The following is a 22,141-nucleotide window of genomic DNA, read 5'->3' as shown; positions in this document are numbered from 1 at the left end:
CCACAGCAGCACAACTGCTATGTACAAACATCCTGAAAGCGTCGAGACAGCAGCGTAAGTGGTGATTCCCACGAATTGCCTCCACTCTGTAGAAAGTTAAATTTGACAGTTTGATCTTTTAACATGTTGACTGTTGTTTAACAATTTGAGAAAATTGAAAGCCTCCAACAGCAATTGGTAAATATTTCCTACTTTTATCTGTATTGACGCAGCAGGAGGTCTGTAACTGCCAAAGACATAATACTCATTTGAGAAGTTTTTAATTCGAACGTGAACAAATCACCGTCTTTCAGGTAACCAACCGCCCTTCGATATTTACATTCTCGAGCTCACCCTGGCTTTTAAGAAAGTCGCAGTGTTTCCTAGCGACCCAAGCTCAAACAGAGGAGGTTCTGTTTCCCTTGCCTCTCCTTTCCTCTCTCCACGCCACCACCCCCCAACCCGCACGCAAACCTCCCGCTCTCCCACCGGCCCCCCCGAATAACCAAGAAAAAGGTTAACGGCTCCTGGCCTCATTCTGTACATGCAGAACAGAGGCAGACGAGCCGCTTTAAAAACTCCGCAGCAGGCTCTCGATATCAAACACCTCCCAGAGCAGGCCTGGTTTTTGGTTCCTTATTTCTTTTTTAGTGCCAATGATGCAGCTGTACATAAATGAACTGTCGAGCGCTGATACCATTTTTGAGCCTGCGTTCGTCCATACTTCTCATTTTTCTTCGTCACTCTCTCTCCGCAGGTGTCCTTCTTCCTGTTCATCGTGTTTGTGGTCTACACCATGCTGCCGTTCTCCATGCGGGACGCCATCATCGCCAGTGTCCTGACCTCCGCCTCGCACACCGTCGTGTTGAGTGTGTGCCTGTCCACTACAGCCGATCACATGGAGCCGGTGGTGTGGCAGGTAAGGTGATCGAACATCAAGTGGGGTTAAATAGTAGCTGGCACACGCATGTCCAACACAGAATGACGCAAATCTGTTCACACATTACCGTGGGTTTGATCAGTGACTTGACCAGTGTGGCACTACTGGGGAAAAACAATTCTCAGCATATACACACAATGCACAAGACACAGAACTTTGAGCATTTTGGGAAATACACTGGATTGCTTTCTTGGTAAAGTTGGAAGAGACGGTAGGTACATTCTGCCCCATTCATAATCCATGCGACATATAACATTTTTTATTTTTTTTTATCTAGATGGAATCTTCTTGGCCTTGTTTTTCCATTCCATTGTCTCTAACGTTTTCCCATCCTGCACACAGAATGAGCATTTCTGGTCATTTCAAACATGCGGCATGTATTTTTAGCATAAACACAAACGTGACCTTTGAAACTAAATCTAATTTAGCATAGCAGGTGAGCGATAGAAACTCTAATGTGTTTTTTTTTTAAAAATACTTTATGAAAAGGTCACCCACTTTCCAGCACTTTTTTTCTGTTTCAAATGCAAAATGTTCAGGCAGTTGGCATATGCAGAGAGAGCCAAAGAAGGAAAAAAACAATACCAGGAAAACAAATTATCTGGGTAATGCACATGCATGCACCTTTACACTTGGGCTAATTCCCACTAATGTATGAAGGAGGAAACAACATCAATTTAACATGTCACAAAAACCAGGCCTCGCTGATGATCGTATTATTCAAAGACCAGGTTGCAAATTAATATTTCACAGCCAAAAGGGCATTGCTGGCGTAGAAAAAGACAATGATTATCGTAGTAATTATTTTACCTCCCGGAGACTTCCTGCAGGGGAATTCCTCCTTTCTACCTCTGTCTTCTCTATATAATGTATAATACTGTCTTTTCAGCTGTATTCCTCAATTGCTGCCTGAGAATTGATTTTAAATGGTTATTCGTCCTAATGATACTTTCTTTTTCATCACACAATATGACTACCACTCTTTGCAGACCTCGCTAATGGATAGATTGATTCTTCAGCAGTCCAGCTTTTTGAATATGGCCGGATGGAGACGGCTTTTTAAAGCCTCCCCGACCATGAAGGAAACAATAACCCTAAAAGCATCCATAAAAATCCAGACCTGAATCAATTAGATGATCAATAGGACAATATGTCCACTGATTAGGAATATATCATTCATGACAAGAAAGCATGTCCTGCGCACCTTTTTCAATTCATTTGTAATAGTCGTAGTCTTTGCAATAATGTGTTTAATGACAAATATATATTATTAGCCATTATGGCTCTATTTTAGTACTAATGATGGTTTCCTTTTGGTATATTTTCATGCATTTCTTAAAATATTCTTTTACTGCTCAGTGAACGCTGCTGTGATGGCCTGTTATTTTCGGTTTCCACTGTTTTTTTCCTCCTTTTGTGTAACTGTATCATGGGCTTGCTGGCATCTTGGGCGACCTGGGGCTGTATGCTACATGGTCACTCTCTGCCAGCTCCTATTGTGCATTAGGTCGATTCACCTGTCAGCACAATCCAATGGCTAATCTGCCAGAAAGGAGTGTCCTTTATGAGAATCTCCTTTGGAACAATAGTGAAAGCATAACAATCTTGGGATGATTACAAGAAAATGCCTTGAAATGTAATTTTTTTAAATTTCTCCTGTGCATTGCGTAGAAAAAAATACTATAATTTTATGTTACACTGTTTATACTTGAAATGAATGCTTCCACTACACACTGCATTATGCAAACATGTTGGACACTTATCTCAAAATAGCATAATATAATCCTTTATGAAAATTCTTCTTTTGCATCTTTTGCATTAACAAAACATTTTAGTTTGTTTTTGTTTTTAAGACATTAACAATTAGTTTACAGTCTGACTCATTCACGTTACAAACGCGTTGTTGGAAGGAGAACAATTTATGTCCAATAGGTAACCAAGACTGCATGCCGTCACTAGATGTGAAATTGCCAAGGAACAAAATGGCTGCTAGTAAACAAAGACGACGCCAAGTCCTTGGTGTGCGTTGGATCATCAGTGTTTGATTTGTAGTCAATGAAGGTGACAAAGTTTTCCATAAGTTTGTTGACCTTTAAGGTCAAGACTGTATTTTTTATCCACGTGGCAGCAGAGGATGAAGTTGTCATAACTTACAGTTCGTGGAGTCAACATTGACTTGTACATGTGCTCACGTGTGCATTTAAAATGCTAATACAATAAAGAATATTGCCGACGTGAAAAAATGATTTCCAAATCCAGGTTGAGTCTAACTAACTGTTAGAGTGGGTCAGACCGAGAAACCGAACGCTTGCATTTTCCCTCCGCCTGTGTTTCACTGGCAATATGCCAACGTCAGTCCAGTCCTTTGTGTCGGGACAAGTGGCGGCTTACGGCCCTTGAAGATAAGAGCAGGGAGGTTGGGCGGCAGGAAGACTTAAGTGTCAGAGGGTAACTACTGAACAGCAGCTATAAAACCCTCTGTTCCACTGTGACACTTATGGGTTTGCAGCACTCAACCATGCTGTTCAATCAGATGATTAGCCAACACACTTTTTGACCTGATTACACTCTCTTGACTTCTTTGGCCTCGTTGAATAATTAATTCTGGCTGGACACTTTTCTTAATGCTCTTAATTTTGCGCTTGAGTAAATTGCTTTAACTGGTACAGGAAGCAATATCATTGTAAATGAATGTGGTAAGGATATGCAGTCTAAACTTGTATTACAGATACAGCTTTTTTTTCGAGAGCCAGTTCAAGCCATTTGTTGATATGAGTTATAGCAATATTCTTATCCAATTTCTAAGTAAGCATAGTTCCCACAATGTTGGTGTTTTCATTTACTTTAACCTCAGATAGTTTAAATATTGTGGGCACCAATCTGTCCTTCCATGAGCAAATTTCAGCCATTAAATGAATGTCTTCACTCTTGTTCATTGTTATTTGTGTGCATACAAACTGTTCAGGGGACATTAAGTGGGAAGAAATCATGCTGATACATCCACTTTGTCTAGTCCATTGAACTTCACAGTGCTCTCTCATTGGAATCTTAATAAACCAGCTGATTTATTAAAGAGGTGAAACCCTCCGTTGGGTCCAGATTAATGTGTATGACGGGGAAAAAAATCAATCTCTTCCTGCATAGTGTTGCCAACAATGATGCAGGGCTGCATCGTTATTTTTTTTTCTCTTTTGCCAAAATAGAAAAAAAAAGTTATCTGGCAACTCACTGTAGTATATGTGGTCTTTTAGTATGTCTACACAGCTCTGCGTTAGAGCATTCAAATACTTTAAATACAAGATGTTTTATTTAACAGAGATCCCTTATTTCAAAGTCAATGACTTTTTAATAAATATATGCGTAGAGCCTTGGGAGTTTTCTTAATTTAACCAGACTGACATTAAACTCAGTGCTGTGATTGGCTATCTGTGTTGAGTTGCCCCCAACTTCCCTCTCAGACTGAAAATAGCCTTCATTTGTGTTCTTTGTTATTAATTGTTGAATACTAAATCATCAATATTTCACTACTCTCTATTTCAACTTTATCTTATTACCTATCAGTGGGTTCTCGTTGCTTTATTTTTTATTTTGAATATGTTTTCAAACCCACGTTTCTTAGATTTCCACGTCACTTCTCTTTTGACGATGGTATTATTTGTTTTCCTTTGACAAGGTCACCGTTTCTCTACAAATAATAAAGAATATTTCTACAATACAAAGTTATTGGTGCTCATTTTCTACTTGAAATTTATATTGAGGGGATCATGTAATCATATCTGCCCAATGTCGCTGCCAGCAGTTTATTAAAACAAGACTCACCCTTTGCACTGATCTTAGATGTTTGTATTCCTCTCCCCTTGGTTGGATAATAAGAGCCATAATAGCTTACATAGACTTTAGCTGGCTGATTTAGATAACCCCAGAATTTACCAGCACGGCTCGGAGCACTTTAGAGGCCATCTCACCTGAACCTGCTGTTATCTGTAATTGTCCATCAGTAATGGATACAGGCTGATTCACTCAGCTGACCTTTGAGCTGGTCTAGATCGCTGTCAGTGTCTTGTCTAACAGGCGTAAGCGGATGGGGGTGGCACACTGAATGTAATTCGTTGAGGCTTTAAAAACACTTGATACATTAAGTATTTTCTCTATGTTCTGACTTCAGAAGATACAATGGTATAATTGGATGACCTGCTGCATGAGGGGTTTGTTAGAAGAATCTTAAAGTAGTTGATCTTAGATTTGTTGTATTTATGCTTTTGCTTTGTCACAAGTGACCTAAAATGTTGCATACAATGTATGGGCTACTAAAAAAAAAACTCTGAAAAAGGCCCCAATTCATCTGGTTGTGCTTGCTCTCAGTTATTCGGTACTTGTCTGACCTCAGTCCAGACAGTTTTATTCGACTTGCTATTGAAAATAAAAATAGTCATGAACCAAGCCAGGCTTGTAAATGTAATGCCTTTTAATTTGGGGGGGGGGGGGGGTAGTAAATTCAGAGAGCAGCAAGAGGAACGTCTCTTCCAAATACTAGTGAATAGATGCATAATGGCCTCTGCCCCCGTGTTTGCATCTGTCAGATATAAAGGAGTGACAGGTATATCGCCGCTGTATTCACAGTTCATCATACATTTGTCGGATATATATTTGGAACATGTCTATCTGAACAGAAACCAGGCTTTCCTTTATTTATGTTCCGGACACATTTCATGGGTATTGCACGCGCTAGGTCCTGGCTTTGGAATATTTATTGAATTGTGCTGATGAATAGTCAGTATCTTGTTATTCAAAATGGAACAGTGGACAGTATTATTAAAGAGAGTATTAGTGTTATCACTGACATAAAAGGCTTGCTCTTTGTAGAGAAGGTCATAGGCGTATTGTTCCGGTGATATAATGTAAATCTTTTTGGGCTCATTAACATCAGAAAAGGGAGAGCAAATTGCCAATGGTCAGTGCGACAGGAAGGTCACAATTACGCTGGAAGGAAAGACGGAGACTGCAAGCGAAAAGGAAATTGGTGAGAATGAGAAAAGTCACGCTAACGGGAGGATGGAAATAGGACGGTGCGTGTACTGTAAATGTGCGGAGGAGAATATATATTATTTTTTAAACGCGATGGGAGAGAACTATTAAATTGTCCATTTGCTTTAACTCAGAAAATATTGAGCTCAGTGCCATAAGCCCTCCTGGGTCTCCATACATTCACCTGTCATCACTGGGCCACATCCTATCATAACAGCACCTCTAATGGACCGTCTCGTGTACCACTGCCACGAGAGATACATGAGGTGAGAGTGAAAATAAAACAAACAGACTGCGCCTCTCGGAGAGTGCAATTTCCACTCCGTGGGAATGGTGAAGACCTTTGGTTGCAGTGAGCACTTATCCTTAAGTATCACATTTAACACAACGGTTTTGCTGCATTGTATTCTCTGCGGTTATTGGGGATGCTGAATGAGCAAGAGGGGGCAGTTTCGCACATACATGAGCAATACTATGTCTGAGTTGCTAATCGCGAGTAAAATCCCTTATTATAATAACTACAATCAGCTCAAATGTATTACCCTGTGTGCGCCGGCAATAGGCGGGAGCAGGGTACCGTTTTCCACGTGTTTGTGTGTGTGTGTGTGTGTGTGTGTGTGTGTGTGTACAAAATAACTCAACAATGCACTTTCATCAAACTTGATGGGATTATTACTCGGTAGGGTATCTCCAGATGATTAACTTGTGGAGTTGATCGGTCAAGGGGGGGGGGGGGTTACAATATTAAAAAAAGTTAGTATTGCCTGATTGGGGTAAAATACGATGCGTGCCCTGCGCATTCATCGCTGCTCCGATGTTTTTCGTCGTTATGTTGTTATTGATAAACAGCGGCTCCATCACTTACGCGCTGCTGTGGTCAAATGGAGCCTGTAGTGGGATGTGGTGTTTGCTGTAATCACACTAATTAGGGAACAGACAGAACTCCCCTTTGAATCTGAGCTCATTAGAGAGCGCAGCTATGGATGGGAGAGGTGTGGGCACATAATTAGCTAAGTTTATATGTTACTCTGTTTTGGTTTCGTTGATGTATTCATTAGTTTTCCCCCCGGCAGAGGGAAATCTTGATCAAGCCACATCCGATGCAGGGAATACCTAATGCCATTTTCTAGGTGATAAACATCTGAACAGGGGCGGTATATGGGGTCACACGCACGTAATTCCCTTTATTTGCCATTCTACTGTATTTCTCGGCTCTTGTCTCTTTTCCTGACAAAAGAGAGCAGGGGAAATCACGGGAGTTGCAACAAAACAGCAGACTTAACAAGAGACATAACTCACCGGACGAGCTGACAGAGGACTGCGAGCGCAAAGACTAAATACACAAGGCGTCTGTTCTGCCGGCTTGAGGCAAAGCAGCTGGCACAGGCGGCCACGGTGAGGAAGATGGACAAAAAAAAAAGCTATACGGCGCAAACTAAAGCAGCTGTGGCTCAGAGATGAGTGGATTGTCCACTAACGGGACGGCCGATCGTTGTCCTCGAGTCTGCATGCCGACGTGTCCGTAGGCATGACCCACGACGGACTGTGTCTGCAGAGTATGAATGATATGGGATGGAAAATGCGCCGTGTGAATGTGAGCGAAGCTCTCTAGGTGGTTGATGAGACGAGAAAAAGCACTGTATAATAAATTCCGTCAAGTTGCCATTTAAAAGGAAGGGGAAAAACCTGAGAAGCATAATATGGGCAATTTAAGTGTTTGTTAATGTAATTTGCGTCTGGGGGAGAAATGGCCAATACAAAGCTTTGAAATGGAATGGCATATGAGAATATTCTGCGTGGTTTGGTATTCACAAAAAAAAAACATGTGGTAGTGGTTTACAGCTTGAATGCCTCCAACATTGCAGATTACCATAATTGTAAGTGCTTTCATAAGGGGAGTGATTAAAAAATCTAAATACATTTTTTTCCATCAAAATTCTTTGCATGCATGAGATTTTTCTGCTTCTCCATTTAAACACACCTATATCTTGCTATCCATTGTCCATTATCCCATCTGTCCTTTTAAACAAAATTTGTCGAGTAAGCATTCAGATTGTGGAGGCTCCCATACAGTTGGGAGATAACCCCTCTTTAAAATTCAGATTTAATTGCAGTGGTGAATATTTTGAGAAAGGCTTTAGTGGCTTCTCTGGTATTTTTTTTTTTTTTGGGAAGTAGTAACTTTTTAATTTGAGATATCTACAAGAATCTTTTTCTTACAAAAAGAAATCTCTCTCTCAAAGTTTGAAAATGTATAATTTCGTCTTTATCTACAATACCACACGAGGATGTTGTACTTTGTTGGGGGGAGATGAGTGTTCTGACAGGCGGAAGCTGAGGTTGGATGGAGCTAAAGACGGCTGCGCTGTGAGCGAGGGGAGCAGACTGATAATTGAAGCTCGAGTCCGGTGGAGCTAGCTTTTTTTCAGAAAATATCTTAATTATTTTTTTGGGAAAATTATGACACAAATTCTGAGGGTTGTTCTTTTTTTTTGCACATCTTTAGTCCTTCCACTATTACTGTCACTTCATTAAGCATGTTGAAAAATGAGACAATTGCTTCCTTTTACAGCTTTGTTTCTGCCCGTTCACATAAATGCCACGTTACCATTTACCCCATCAACATATTTGATTTGAATATGATTTACTGTCTGATATTTTATCTAATACCAGTTTTGTCTCTCCTCTTTACTGCGCAGATTTTGGCCAATATTATCATTTTCATGTGTGGGAACATGGCAGGGGCCTACCACAAGCATCTGATGGAGTTGGCACTAAAGCAGACTTATCAAGACACCTGCAACTGCATCAAGTCTCCAATTAAACTGGAGTTTGAGAAGAGACAACAGGTAAAGTGGTCGATAAAAGTCTTAATGACCAGTGAGTCGGTGTAAGTCCGACAGGCAGTGAGTGGTTTGAGTGTGTGTAGTAGTGTGGATGAGGAATGGATTTCATACAACCTATGATAATTATAACAATGACTACATAAGGTGACAAATTGTGAATGAAAACAAACAATGTGGCACAAACACCACTTGGAGAATAACACTGTATCAAAGCCAATGGCAAAATAACTGATATTGATCCAAAAAAAGGTTTGTTTTTTTCCCCTCTTTTTGTGGGATTGCATTTTTCATCAGCCCTTTTAAAGCTGCCCTTGAGTTTTTACCAAAACATCTTCACTGCAACTTGGCATCCAAAAGCAACATTTTTGTTTCATCAGAGTGTCTCACACCATTAATGGTGTTGAACATTCACGCTATAAACATTTTCACTGTTTATCTCCTCGTTGTGCCTGAAGGATTTCACCTAGAATTTGCTGCAGTCCATTCATGTCTGCATGCAGCTACTCAGTGCCTGATTCCTGTGGATTAAGAAAGGAAGGAGTCCCCGGAGAACGTTGGCTTGTGTTTTACAGAATGTGGTAATTGTTAATGACCTCAGTTAGTGTGATAATAGTGTTATGTCCCTGGAGCCTACTGCCTTTGCTAAAGGCAGTAACAGTTCTTTGCAGTCAATCCAAAAGATATGAGGAGACCTGCAACTATATGTGCAGCAAGTGTATCCCTATGAATTGAGGTTATGGACTAAAATTGTCTGATATGCATCAGGTCCATCGTTACTTCTTCCAATTACCTGATGATTGTTTGTGTTTGTCCTGTGCAGCTTTCCAATGTTCATTACCTCCGCCATAAGGAGGTTATGTGATTGGTCCAGTTTGTCTGTTTGTTTGCAGGATTATTAAGTTTTGGACAGACATGCTTGAAGTATTTTTTTTTTTTATGGATTCTTCACCATTGCGAGCGGGATCGCTCAGCCTTGTTGGAGCATGCTCTTGGAGTGCTCTTGTTGGGTGTTGAAAAGGCTATAGGGAATTATGTATTGACATAAGCAGCATTTGTTAAGCGTTGTTGGTCTCGGTACAATATCTCAAATACTCGAGACAGGATTTGGACAAAACTATAAGAAAGTGATAGGTCTCATTTTTACATAATTAGAGGAGGCATGACCTGTTTTCTTTCCCCTACTGCTCATGATTGAGGAACTGAATGTAGCCTCACTTATTTTGTAGTTATTGTCCCACTGAATCTGCTGTCTTTTAATATCATTCTGTTAGAACTCTTTTCGATATCCATCCCATCGCATTTTTTGGCTACCCAATTTTCATATTCCCACGTTCCAACTTAAAAACGTGTTAGAATGCTGTTAGTGTGCGAATGCCTTTTTTACAAAAAATACAACATCCAAAAACCAACATTGTGTTTGAGTCCTGAGAGAAACTATCCAGGTACTAAATTAAACTTTTACTTATACCGCCGCTGCAGTTGTGGGCTTGGTGAGAAGCAGGTACAGCTGCTGTTGTTAAAACCCCAGGCTCGTACTGGAGCTGGTTATCCCTTTGTTGAATCCCGCTTGTGTTGTTGCAACTGCCACGAGTGAAGATGAAAATGCCTTGGGCTTTCCAGTAGCCCTGGAGTGCTGCTATTGCCTGCGACAGATGGTAGTTACAGTGCAAAGACACATTCCTCTCTGGCGCCCAGTGCACTCATAACATATGCCGTCAGTAGCTTGCTTTTATCCAGAGTGCCCTGCAGTACAGTGAGTGCATACATTTTCGGTACGAGTGAGCGCCGAGGCGCTACTATGTGAAGTCATCACGAAGCAAAAGTCAAGGCAGAGTTTGTTAGCAGCCCCCACGGACCGCTCCTTCATGTACGAAACGAACCCTCCGAGCCCTCTGATCAATGATGCGGAAAGCCAGTCAAGTTGGAGTTGACATTTGCTTAATTAAGTGTTTTCTCCAATCTTGAACTGCTGCTTACCCAAAGAGGAGTTTTAATTGCTAATTACCGCGCTAGTTGTCTCCGAGTGCAACCGACGGTAACCTCAGACAGAAACAGAGACATGGTTAAGTAAAATAAGGTGGGTGACTATGATTTCTGGTGTCCCGCAATAGAATTTTGAGCACTGTAAAAAAAAAAAAATTAAAAAATGTATCATTACTTTGAGTAGCAGGAAGTCAACCTGACTCAATGTAGTGCTCGATTGACCTTCACTTAGGACTTGGTGGCGACATAATGGTGAAAACCTTTTCTCCTTCTGTCATCATCAGAATGTTAATAGGGGTTGAATTCAATTCAAAATAATTTTTTAAAAACACTCAAAGCCAAGGTCCTTCATCATTAAACCTCAATTACATATGATAAATATCCACATTTTGAATCTGAACGCTTGTTTTGTTTGAGGAGTCAAAGATTTGTTCTTGATTTGCATTTTCATTACTTCTAATCTGAATAAATTTTGGTAGAGTGGCACTTTGGTATGTTGAAGCAATATAAAAAGATAAAAATGAAGCTAAGCTCAACAAATGAAGCTAAAACAAAAGGGCCGACCGTTGGGCATCTGTGGTTGCTGGTCAGAAATGACCTTACAACATTTATTATGAATGTCAATTGTTTCAAATCAGATCAGATTATCATTTTATTTTTACTTTTCCTAACATCCCTGCTTGGCTACTGTTTTTCTCTTTGTTCCATCGCCATCAGGAGCGTCTGCTGTTGTCACTGCTGCCGGCTCACATCGCCCGTGTGATGAAAGCTGAGATCATCCAGAGACTGAAGGGCCCAAACTTTGGCCAGATTGAGAACACCAACAATTTTCACAACCTCTATGTCCAGAGACACACAAATGTCAGGCATGTGTTTTTTTTTAAATTTGATTCATGCGTCCATGTGGCACTGTACTTGTGAGACACATCTCTGATGCATCCTGTTCATGTGTCACATTCAAAGATTTACATAAAGAGCTCCAATTCTTCATGGAAATTGTATATTAATTCAAATCAATTTTTCTTTCTCTAGTATACTCTATGCTGATATAGTAGGTTTCACGCGGCTGGCCAGCGACTGTTCACCTGGAGAGCTGGTGCACATGCTGAACGAGCTGTTTGGCAAATTTGATCAAATAGCCAAGGTAAAACTTTCATTTATTGAACCCTGTCACTACTCAACACATCTTTTGTGCCAGTTTTATGTCTTCATTGCTGATTGAACAATAACAGTACATATCGTATACTCTTACTCACTGTCATGTCTTACAAAGGGTAAAATACAGTGTAAAAACTGTATTTATGGAACCAGCTTTTGATGATCACGTTTTGTTGCTTCTTCATGAATTAGTCGTATTCCTGTAAACACCTGGTCATACAGTGATGACTGACTTCACACTAAGATATTTGCAATGGAGATACAAGATTGTTTCATAATATCTTTAAAATATATTCACAAAATCTTTTGTCCAGCAGTCTTCAATAAACACAATGTACATGTATGTTAAATAGCAGCCTGTCAAGATAAAAGAGCAAGAATGTGTCTTTGTCCTCAAGTAGTACAAGTATTTATTGTTGAGTCATACATGGAGAAATCAATCATAGAACATGTTTTTTTCCTGCTCACAGTTATGAGTAATAGAGCATAACACACTGTAGATACAGTATGAGGCAGGTTGAATGCAAAAAATATATAAAGAAAAAAGAATCTGAAGGTGCATTGTCCCTCAGGGTTATTGTGTGTTTAAATTAAGAACCTGCTTCTATACTGTCTCTCAGTTGGACAATCTGAATTCTGCCTTTGTTCATGAAGGAGAACGAATGTATGCGGATCAAAATCCTTGGCGACTGTTACTACTGTGTGTCCGGCCTGCCAGAGTCTCTACCGAATCACGCTAAGAACTGTGTGAAAATGGGTCTCGACATGTGTGAGGCCATCAAGTAAGTGCCACTTAGCATAACTTAGCTTGCTATTCTGTTATGCCATGTGCCACCATTTGTGCATATGTAAGTTTAAGTATCCTTTGACATAAAGGATGGGGCTCATTCATCATTTTGCAACCACATGAAAACTGAGAATCGATGCTGCTAACGCTTCCGAAAAAATTCACGTCATGCTGATTCCTGTGTCTGACTCTAAATGGGGCCACTTTTGACTGCTGGTATTTCAAAGATTCTTCAGCTATGCTTTTAAACTCAGTGCTTTTTGAGCTTCATCCATCAAACCATCCCTACCTGTAATGATGACAAGCACTTGCTAAGCCGTGATTCAGATTTGGAGGCTTCCTTGATTGTTAATTTAGCTGAATTATGTGTTGCCGTGGTAAATTTGAGGTGCTATCTTTTCACTAGGCATCTGTGTGACACAAAGCAGAGTGGCACAGAACGAATGGGGATAGAAAGAAGTCAAATTAAAAAAATGATTTTAACTTGACAGTGTGTTTAAATGCATGCAAATAATGTGAGTGATTGAGTGGTTGTGTTGAAAATGCCACTGAACCTTTTAACTGCTTAACCTCAAAGAGCATTTGAAATCAGGATTAACATATTTGTCACCGGACTTGGTTTATTCTGAAAACTTTAAAAATACTGTAGAAAAGTTTCTGTGTCGTTTTTTTTAGCATTTGCTCTCTTTCTCAAAAGTAAATGGTGTCATATTTTATTTTGCTCCATATTAATAATACTCTGTTCTCGGTGTATGACAGGAAAGTGAGAGATGCCACGGGGGTTGACATCAACATGCGTGTTGGTGTGCATTCGGGGAATGTCCTGTGCGGTGTGATTGGACTTCAGAAATGGCAGTACGACGTTTGGTCACATGATGTCACATTGGCCAATCATATGGAGGCAGGAGGCGTACCAGGGTGAGTGAACAGGGAGTTACATGGAAGCACTTGTTTTTCTGTTTTCATAAGGTGTTAATGTACTGGTAGTGTACTGGTCATTGTTGAAGGATAAAGACAGAGCCACACTTAATGTTCGTGGAAAAAAAAAACATTTGTTGATTGTTCATAACTGTTCATTGCCAGACGAGTCCACATCACTTCAGTGACACTGGAGCACCTGAATGGTGCGTATAAGGTGGAAGATGGGGACGGACAGGAAAGGGACCCCTACCTAAAGGAACATGGAGTCATCACTTATTTAGTCATCAACCCAAAGGTACCAAAGCACACACATCATATGAAGCAAAACAAATATTGGAGAATGATTGCAATACAATAAAAATCACACAATTAATGTGTATGTCCAGGTGGAGCGCAGAAGCCCACAGCATCATTACCGCACCAGGCACACTCTGGACGGAGCGAAGATGAGGGCCTCAGTCAGGATGACCCGCTACCTGGAGTCTTGGGGAGCAGCCAAGCCCTTTGCCAACCTGCACCACAGAGACAGCATGACTAATGAGAACGGGAAGATCAACACTGCGGTGTGTCACCTTTTTCTTCACAAGCAGTATGTTATTGGAGTTAAGCTTCAGCTTTTAACTTGCCTCTCCTCTCTTGCTCTGTGTCTAGGATGTGCCGATGGGGCAGTATCAGTTCCAGAGGAGATCAGAAAGGCAAGATGCTCATTTTCACAGCTACAATATTCTTTGGCAGGGGTCGTCCTCCACCATTAACGGTGCAGACAAAGATGACACGATGTTTAATAGGAGTAGACATCTACAAGAAGGTTTGAAGTGTGTGACTAATATTATGTGCACTTTAAAAATAGTGTGTGTCTTTTTCGTGTCACCCATAACAGGACAAAGTCTCAGAAGAAACGGTTTGAGGAAGAATTTAATGAGAGGATGATCAGGACCTTTGATGGGATAAATTCACAAAAGTAAGGGTATAATTTTGATACTGTGCAAAAGGGGCAATATCTCAGAAAGTGTAGGAAATTATACTAATACTGATGAGATGTACTGTCTACTACAATTGTAGCTGCAACATTGCAACAAACTGATTGAGAATTTTACCGTAAAGTAATAAACACCACCCCTGTAGACAATACAAATGTTGTTCAAATGTTAAAGCAGCCCCCAGCAGATATCAGCTTAATAACATCTTTTGTTGCCAAGCTAAGAGTCTCTCTATTCTAAATTTCACCCACTCTCCCTTGCAGATGACTTCAAGTACTGAGATATTTATAGGTTGAGATATTAATATAAGCAGCGTGTTTAAAATCTTCGCTATTTTAGAAGTTAAATTCATGTTGGTGGGCCTTGCTTCAGCTTCATCTTGTGTCTCTTGAAGTGGTACATGGTTGATTTTGAGATCAGCCAATGAGCCTCTCTTGTCTGACATTTGCATCCAGAATTTGCTGATTGAGGAGAAGAATGGATTCCACCAAATATCAGTGTAATGTTGCCTGTGCTGTTGGCTGCAACACAACACCAAAGAATGTAATTTAATTATCTGGTCTGTAACTATGTCTGTATGTTTCCAGACAGTGGCTAAAGTCCGAGGACATCCAAAGAATATCGCTATTCTTTCACAACAAATCCTTGGAGAAGGAGGTATGAGTCAATTCAACTTGATTTTTATCAGTGTTTGTTCTCCTGCCTTCACTTGTGGTGCCTTGATATTGACCTTCTTTTTAATCTTTTAGTACAGAGCGACAACCTTGCCCGCCTTCAAATACTATGTCACCTGCGCCTGTTTGATCTTCTCCTGCATTTTCATTGTGCAGATTCTCGTCCTTCCAAAGTACGTGTGCTTTTGTTCAAACTATTATTATTGTTAACATAAAAATCATTGTGCTAATTACGTTTTATCCAAGGACAAAAAACTTTGAGTGAACTCAACCCTGTGAACTCGATGTCATATTGTATCTTTTTAGGACGACTATCTTGGGAATATCCTTTGGTATGGCCTTTCTCATCCTTTCCTTGGTCCTCTTCATATGTTTCATTGGGCACTTTCTGGTGAGTACATCAATTTACTGCAAACATCAGTGTTTTTGTAGTACCCTAAACATGTGTTTAGCCAGAATATGCCTTCTGTCTATTGGGACACTTCTGTGCCTAATGTCAGTCCTAATCATTTGAGTGCCCCTTCGGTCATCCCAACCCCCCACCCCATAGCCACTTAGACAGTCCTGTGTATACACAACAGCTTTGATGCATGCTTCAAGACACAACATTCTTTAAACATTTTTGGCCAACATAAAATGCATAGACCTATAATAACATACTACCATCTCTCTACTGGATCATGTGATTCCAAGGTTCACGTATCATGTAGTACATCGTATGTTTTCATTTAACATATTTAAGATGAGGCCAATTCAATTCGTAGGCTATGCTCTCTGCTACATTTAATGGGGGTTAAGCCCCCTTACAATGGATTTGGTAACCATGCCTTTTCATGCCTCTTTGAAGATCTAGATATTGCCACTACATTCATATTGTATCACTGTAAGATAGTCCTGGGCATCAAAAACTGCTCGAGCTTTCTTCTGTGATACTCTCGGCCTTGTAAAAAAAAAGGATGGATCAGAAAAATAATAATAGGGGTAGAGAAAAAGAAAAAAGCTATTGCCTACAAAACCCATTTCACTGGATGTAGGATCTTTAGTTCTTTGCAAGTGAGAATCTGCATCTTGGATGTGGACTGGGATTCTCATGGATGTTGCCCAAGGCTCCAAAACAAGACACAACACTCATTAACTAGTTTAGAAGCCTTCTGCCTTTTGCTTTAGTTTGTGTTGTGTAATCATCTACTTTCATTTGCATACACCCATCAAAACTTATTCAATGATTCCTGTACAGTAAGCCTGGAGTTCATGGATCCTCTGTAAATTACAACATTAGACTCCATAATTAAGATGCAGACAATCTCTTTAATGTGACAATTATTGTTATTTCTTATTTGTGTGATTTTATTCAAGTCATACCTATTATAATTTGAACTGCAGGTCTAGAGGTGAAAAATGTTTTGCACATGCCTTGTTTTCACAATACGCCTTTTGTCCTTCTAGCTCTAAATAATCCTGCTCATGCATGACAGTCTGCCATTCACAGTGTATTGTATTGTAATGTACGTCGTTGAGCTACTAAAAGCTAAAGTCACAGCCACTCAGCCCCAGTGATGAGCAGATATTGCTCTGAGATAATCAAGCAAACGATTTTGGCTTTCGCTGTCATTGTCTTTTAATGAAACACATTCAGCATTTCGTTTTTCATTCCTTCTACAGACAAAGCAGAGTCAAAGTTATCATCCCATGAAGGTAGCTGTGTACACTGAGAGGTCACGGCGTTATGTACATGATGGAATCACTTCTAGTGTTCATTTTATATTGCTGTAATTGCATGTAGCAATATATTGCAGCATGCACCGTTGAGTTGATGATCCCCTCTCTCCATAATTGTATGCCTCTTGAACGTGATTGGCACTTCTGAAGCAATGTACTAACTCAACTTAATGTTTTGGTTATTTATTTCACAGCAATTGTCCTTCCCTAGAAATACAAACAAGAGTGTAGTTGTGTATTTGTCTGTTCAGATGCATACATATTGCAGTATTTACTTATTTTATAGAGTTCTGATGTGCTTGTGCTCCTCCTGACCTTCAGTATATCAACTCCCAAGTCCTCTTGTGTACTTCCGTTCACACGTTCTTGTGTTTTTGGTGTTGCTGTGTACGTGTCCCTGCAGCACTGCAGTAAAAGATCCTCTACATCTTGGATGTGGCTCCTGAGGTCATCAGTCATTATTGCCAACAAGCCATGGCCCCGCATCACTCTCACCATGACAACCACAGCTCTGATTCTCATAATGGCAGTCTTCAACATGGTAAGAATTTTATGTGTAACGGTGGCCTGTCAGTCGAGTCCTGTGCGGTGTGAGTAAAGAGGCGTGTTGGCGACAGACGCTAGAGGCCATAGGTTTTAGCCTCTTTGCTCGTCCGTCTCCCATGCCGGAGGTCGAGGGTTGGCGGCCACCCCCGTTACATTGGTGCCGTTACCCAGATGGGAGTGAGGGTTAGGGCGGTGGGTGTAACAGTCAACTGGTGCCAGTTGAGAGCTGTGCAATGTGTTTAAACCGCACTCCCCGACACCTTAAGAGATGTGCTGGAGACAGATGCTCGCGCCCATGGGGTTCAAGGCCACCCCCGTTACATATGTGCAGATTCTGCAGTCAGGGAGCGAAAACACCAATTAGGCATTCCCTAGAAATAAAGTATCACAACCCCTTCAGATAACTATTCAGATAGTTATTTGTAACTGCTGTGTAATCGGAGGGAAGCCCAATGCAACGTGTTGCAGTGATAAGTGACAAGTTGATGATATGAACAAATTCAGATTTTTTTCTTCTGAATTGTATTCGTCAAACAAACTTGAATTAATACTGTCTCACTGACATAACTTAATATAAAAACAACTCACATCATTACCTTTTGCATCATTAGAACCTATGCGGTGCCACAGTTGTTAATGTGTCCGTCATCGTGGATGCAGTAACATTTTAATATAATATTCAATTCTTATTAGCAATACACTGTGCGTTTTTTTCCGCAAGCAAACTGGATCTTCAACTAGTCAGTTAGCTAAGCAAAATTATTTTCCTTTGTTAGTTTTAGTTTTCCCTTGTCAAGCAGTCTACCAGTTGGCTTTTTCAAACGTTATGCCTGGTTCCCTGTGTGACCGTGCCGACACCATTTGCATGAAGTCATGAGGGGAAATGGTACGTGACATTTTTATTTTGCTCCTCCTCGTTAATTTTCCTGATTCTTTCGAAAGAGGCTTATCTTCTGTAGAGAGAGAAAAAGACTTGAATAAAGGTGGGATAGTAGCCTCAGGCTTGTGTGGATGTCGCCCGGTGTCAGGACCCTGGTTTAGACCTTCACACAAATCGATTCCAGAGATTATAATCTTGTTTTGTGCCTGACGTGGGTCATTCGCTCAGGGCGGATGAACCAAATTAACTTGGCTTTGCTCTGTGGGGCAGCCAATCCTCATCTTATCCTGCAGGTTCACTTTAAAGGACATTATTGAATGGTTGTCACCATTGGCCTCTTATCTAACAAGATTCTTTTTTCCGCCTGCAAGTAGAATGTAGACTAGTTTATCTTCTCGTGTGCTGACATGCAAGGCAAGCAGGCGGGAATTGCGTGTCAATTGCATTTGCATGTCGATTGAGTTTTCTGTGGAGGATTTTAATTGAAAAATAGTTTGCTTTCACTGCTCAAAAATGAGACAAACCTTCATTTTAATTGGTTGTGTTTTTGTGTTTGTCTTTGTTCCTAGTTCTTTTTGGAAGACAGTGTGTTGCCTCCAGTCCCTGTTTACAATTCATCCAATGAAACACAGTTTTACCCAAACGGACAACTAATTACCTTCGCCGGCAAAAACAATTTCTACCTTCCTGTAAGTGAAGATGAATGCTACCATAATCCCGATTCTCTTTAAATTCACTTGTCTTTCATAGCTTTTGAACTAATCAACCGATCTCTTTCTCTCTTTTTTTCCTTCTGTCTAGTATTTAATTTACAGCTGCATCCTGGGCCTCATCTCTTGCTCAGTATTCCTGAGGATAAACTACGAGCTGAAGATGATAATAATGCTGACGGCTGTAGTTGTTTACAACATCATTATTCTGCAAACGCACGCCTCCCTGCTGGATGAGTATAGCAGATTCCTGTACAAGACCGAAAGTCTCGACAGGTAGGCGCACGCCGGTGAAAAACAGATATTGTTCAGGGGAGTGTGAGAGCGGGATATAGTGTCAACCTGGGCGAAGAGTGTTGAGGTAGCATGAGAAACGGAAAGGGGAGTGGTGTGGAGTCGAATGGTCGTTTGCTGTCGATCCTGTGGGATTCTGTGATCAATTTCCGAGGTCATTGAGACCCGTTCCCTGTTTCCCCCGTTAATGACAACTCTTTGTTACTGCAACTTCTATTCTAAGGTTTGATAAGCAACAGAAAGAACCCCCCCCCCCCCTCTCGTCCCCCCACCGTTGTTCGCTCATCACATAGTTTCCCCGTCACGTACGTACGTGGCGGGTCACTCAAAGGTTAATGGTGTTGCTTGCAATGACAGCAAATGGTGACAACATCTAGTAACACTTGATAAGACTGATTAAACCGCAAAATAAAAACCATTAAAAGAAGCATTCATGATCCCAGACATGTAACTAGCCCGACCTCTCAGCAGTGAGGCCTCCTCACATCACATCAACTCAGTGTGTTCCCCGCAGCTTTGGTGTAAAGGGTGAGCACTTGTTGGTTCCTGTGAGGTCAGTGAAATGTAAATGTCACGTCAGAGTTTTCTACTGACTGGCGACAAGTTTTGGGTGGCTGAGATGGTTGAGGGTCATGTTCAGGATGATTTCGTAGTAGCAGTCTGGCTGTTTTGCAGGACTGTCTCTGAATATGTTGCAGTGAGTGGTTAGAGTTGGAGAGGATTGCATCGTTGAGATTGAATTAAAATGCAAAAATTGAGAACCTTCATATTTTAAGGCCATTTTCAGTTACAGGGCGAAGATATTAAACCAGGTGTGTGCAACAACTGGTGAATTTAACATCTTGGTCTAACAGTCAGAAACGAACCCATAAAATCAGAATAACGAACAAGCAGCGGCATGAGTCTTAATAGATTTACACCAATTGAAGTTATACTTAATACTACTACAAATATGTTCCTCACATGCCACAGTCATTTATCCACCCTCGTTTCCCCTCTGCTCTTTGTGCATTATTTGACTTTGATATTCCACACGGCATTGCGAGAGCCTTCTCTATTGCCAACATTTCAGGGAATTAGCTGCTTAATAAAGACGCACTGCACAATGATTTGACTCAGCCCACAGATATGTCACAAATGCTGTTTCCACAGTAATACATTTCAGCCTTGACTATTATGATAAATATTCCTTATCACGCTGCATTATAAAATTACACAAAGATGTGTCAACGGATCAGCTGCCTTCAGAAAAGACCTCAACTTGCCATTTTTTTAAAAAAAATGACCGTTTTATACAGTAAATAACTTCAAAGTAGACTTGACATTCCTCCTTTGACAGAATATGAGACAGTTACATGTGTAGAAATGTGCCATGCTCAGCTTAATCTATGCATTCAATGTAATATGTAGCATACTTAAAGGGACAGTCCTACATTTTGGAAAATATGCTTTTGCCGTTATCATACTCTAATGGGTCTAATGAGGAAGATCTCTATTATATAATATAAATAATTAAAAAATTCCTGGATCCAGATCTGGATCCTTCCCAAATGTTAATCACCTGTTACCATATATATCTTTGATAAAATTGTCATGCAAATCCATCCATATTTTTTTGAGTTATCCTGCTAACTAAGAAAAAACTCGTTATTTGAATAATGCTAGATAAATTCATCTCTATAATGATTACACGGATGATTTAAAAAAAAAATACTCATATCACTTTTACTTAGACAGCAGGAAAGCATCTTTAATTATTGGTTGGTTGGTTTTATTTATAATATACTTCCTACAAGGTCTACTCCAAAAATGGTCACATACTGGAACAACACTGTCCTTGAACTGAGCAGCCACCAGAGATGGTGGTGACATCATCTGCTGACAAATCCCGGAGCTGACGGCATAGACATCAAATAATGGGGGGAAAGAAAGTCCTTGGACATTATGACAGCGCCCATTGTGGTTTCATTGAAAAATGAGGACATTTTCTGATTCACAGTCGCTGGAAGCTGCACTTGGAGATAAAAGGCTTTTGGATGGAAATAACCCCAAAACAAAAATTATTGGCATCGTCAGCATTAATCACCAAGTCGTTGTCAGTAAACAACGTCCAAAAGGTTTTGAGTGGATGACATCATCGGTTCCAGCAGATTAGCACAGTTTTCCGTCTCTGCAGCGATCGGGTTTCGTGTCCAAAGCAGCTGAAATAGCATAATGTGAGTTTACACTTAACTTCGCACGGCCTTGACTATGTGTATTCATGGAAATAGAAAAATTGGCAAATTGAATAGCTCTTGTTATTTATTTGAAAAAGACAAAAACAAATGATTCCTCCCGTCCGTTCGCGTCCCCATGTCTGACGTGTCTTCAAGTGCGCCGTCCCAAACCTCTCGGTCCGCCTCCAGCCATTGCTATTCATCGCGCGCAGTGAATCGATAAGACGATGGAACCAAGTGCTGAACTCGCAGGCTGTTTTCTCAGGCGTCCGCCGAGCTCCGCCACAGATAAGACTGAAAGTCCATTAATATGCAAAATGTGCTCGCAGAAATGAGGATGCAGCAGTCCAACTTCGAGTGCGGGCGACCACCGCCCACTGCCTTAAAGGAGAGAAAAGGAAGAGGGATTAATCGACACAATCTGTGAATTCCTCAAATAGGTTTTCAACATGGCCTCTCGTACAACACAGACGCACGTGCGAG

The 22,141-nt window shown here is 40.6% G+C and overlaps 2 protein-coding genes across 5 annotated transcripts in view; one reads left to right on the top strand and one right to left on the bottom strand.

The window, feature by feature from the left end:
• The window catches only part of adcy2a (adenylate cyclase 2a), a 45,155-nt gene that overhangs the window by 14,194 nt on the left and 8,820 nt on the right, over positions 1 to 22,141 (top strand). Inside the window, exons 3-18 of the mRNA XM_035629804.2 lie at positions 737 to 898; positions 8,644 to 8,793; positions 11,491 to 11,639; positions 11,806 to 11,917; positions 12,586 to 12,713; positions 13,478 to 13,636; positions 13,802 to 13,934; positions 14,026 to 14,202; positions 14,291 to 14,334; positions 14,520 to 14,600; positions 15,207 to 15,276; positions 15,369 to 15,466; positions 15,600 to 15,684; positions 17,416 to 17,553; positions 19,008 to 19,127; positions 19,240 to 19,424. Of these exons, the coding sequence (XP_035485697.2) occupies positions 737 to 898; positions 8,644 to 8,793; positions 11,491 to 11,639; positions 11,806 to 11,917; positions 12,586 to 12,713; positions 13,478 to 13,636; positions 13,802 to 13,934; positions 14,026 to 14,202; positions 14,291 to 14,334; positions 14,520 to 14,600; positions 15,207 to 15,276; positions 15,369 to 15,466; positions 15,600 to 15,684; positions 17,416 to 17,553; positions 19,008 to 19,127; positions 19,240 to 19,424 (1,991 nt within the window). The remainder of the gene's footprint in view (positions 1 to 736; positions 899 to 8,643; positions 8,794 to 11,490; positions 11,640 to 11,805; positions 11,918 to 12,585; positions 12,714 to 13,477; positions 13,637 to 13,801; positions 13,935 to 14,025; positions 14,203 to 14,290; positions 14,335 to 14,519; positions 14,601 to 15,206; positions 15,277 to 15,368; positions 15,467 to 15,599; positions 15,685 to 17,415; positions 17,554 to 19,007; positions 19,128 to 19,239; positions 19,425 to 22,141) is intronic.
• dnah5 (dynein, axonemal, heavy chain 5) overlaps positions 21,197 to 22,141 on the bottom strand; it is a 90,077-nt gene continuing 89,132 nt past the window's right edge. For all 4 annotated transcript variants that reach the window (XM_035629798.2, XM_035629800.2, XM_047333257.1 and 1 more), the window contains one exon: positions 21,197 to 22,039. The gene's annotated coding sequence lies outside the window, so the exon portion shown is untranslated. The remainder of the gene's footprint in view (positions 22,040 to 22,141) is intronic.

This window comes from Scophthalmus maximus, chromosome 1 (genome assembly GCF_022379125.1).
Source record: "Scophthalmus maximus strain ysfricsl-2021 chromosome 1, ASM2237912v1, whole genome shotgun sequence".
Lineage (NCBI taxonomy): Eukaryota > Metazoa > Chordata > Actinopteri > Pleuronectiformes > Scophthalmidae > Scophthalmus > Scophthalmus maximus.
Note: the sequence above shows the minus strand (reverse complement) of the source record. Positions and strands in the feature narration are given on the sequence as shown.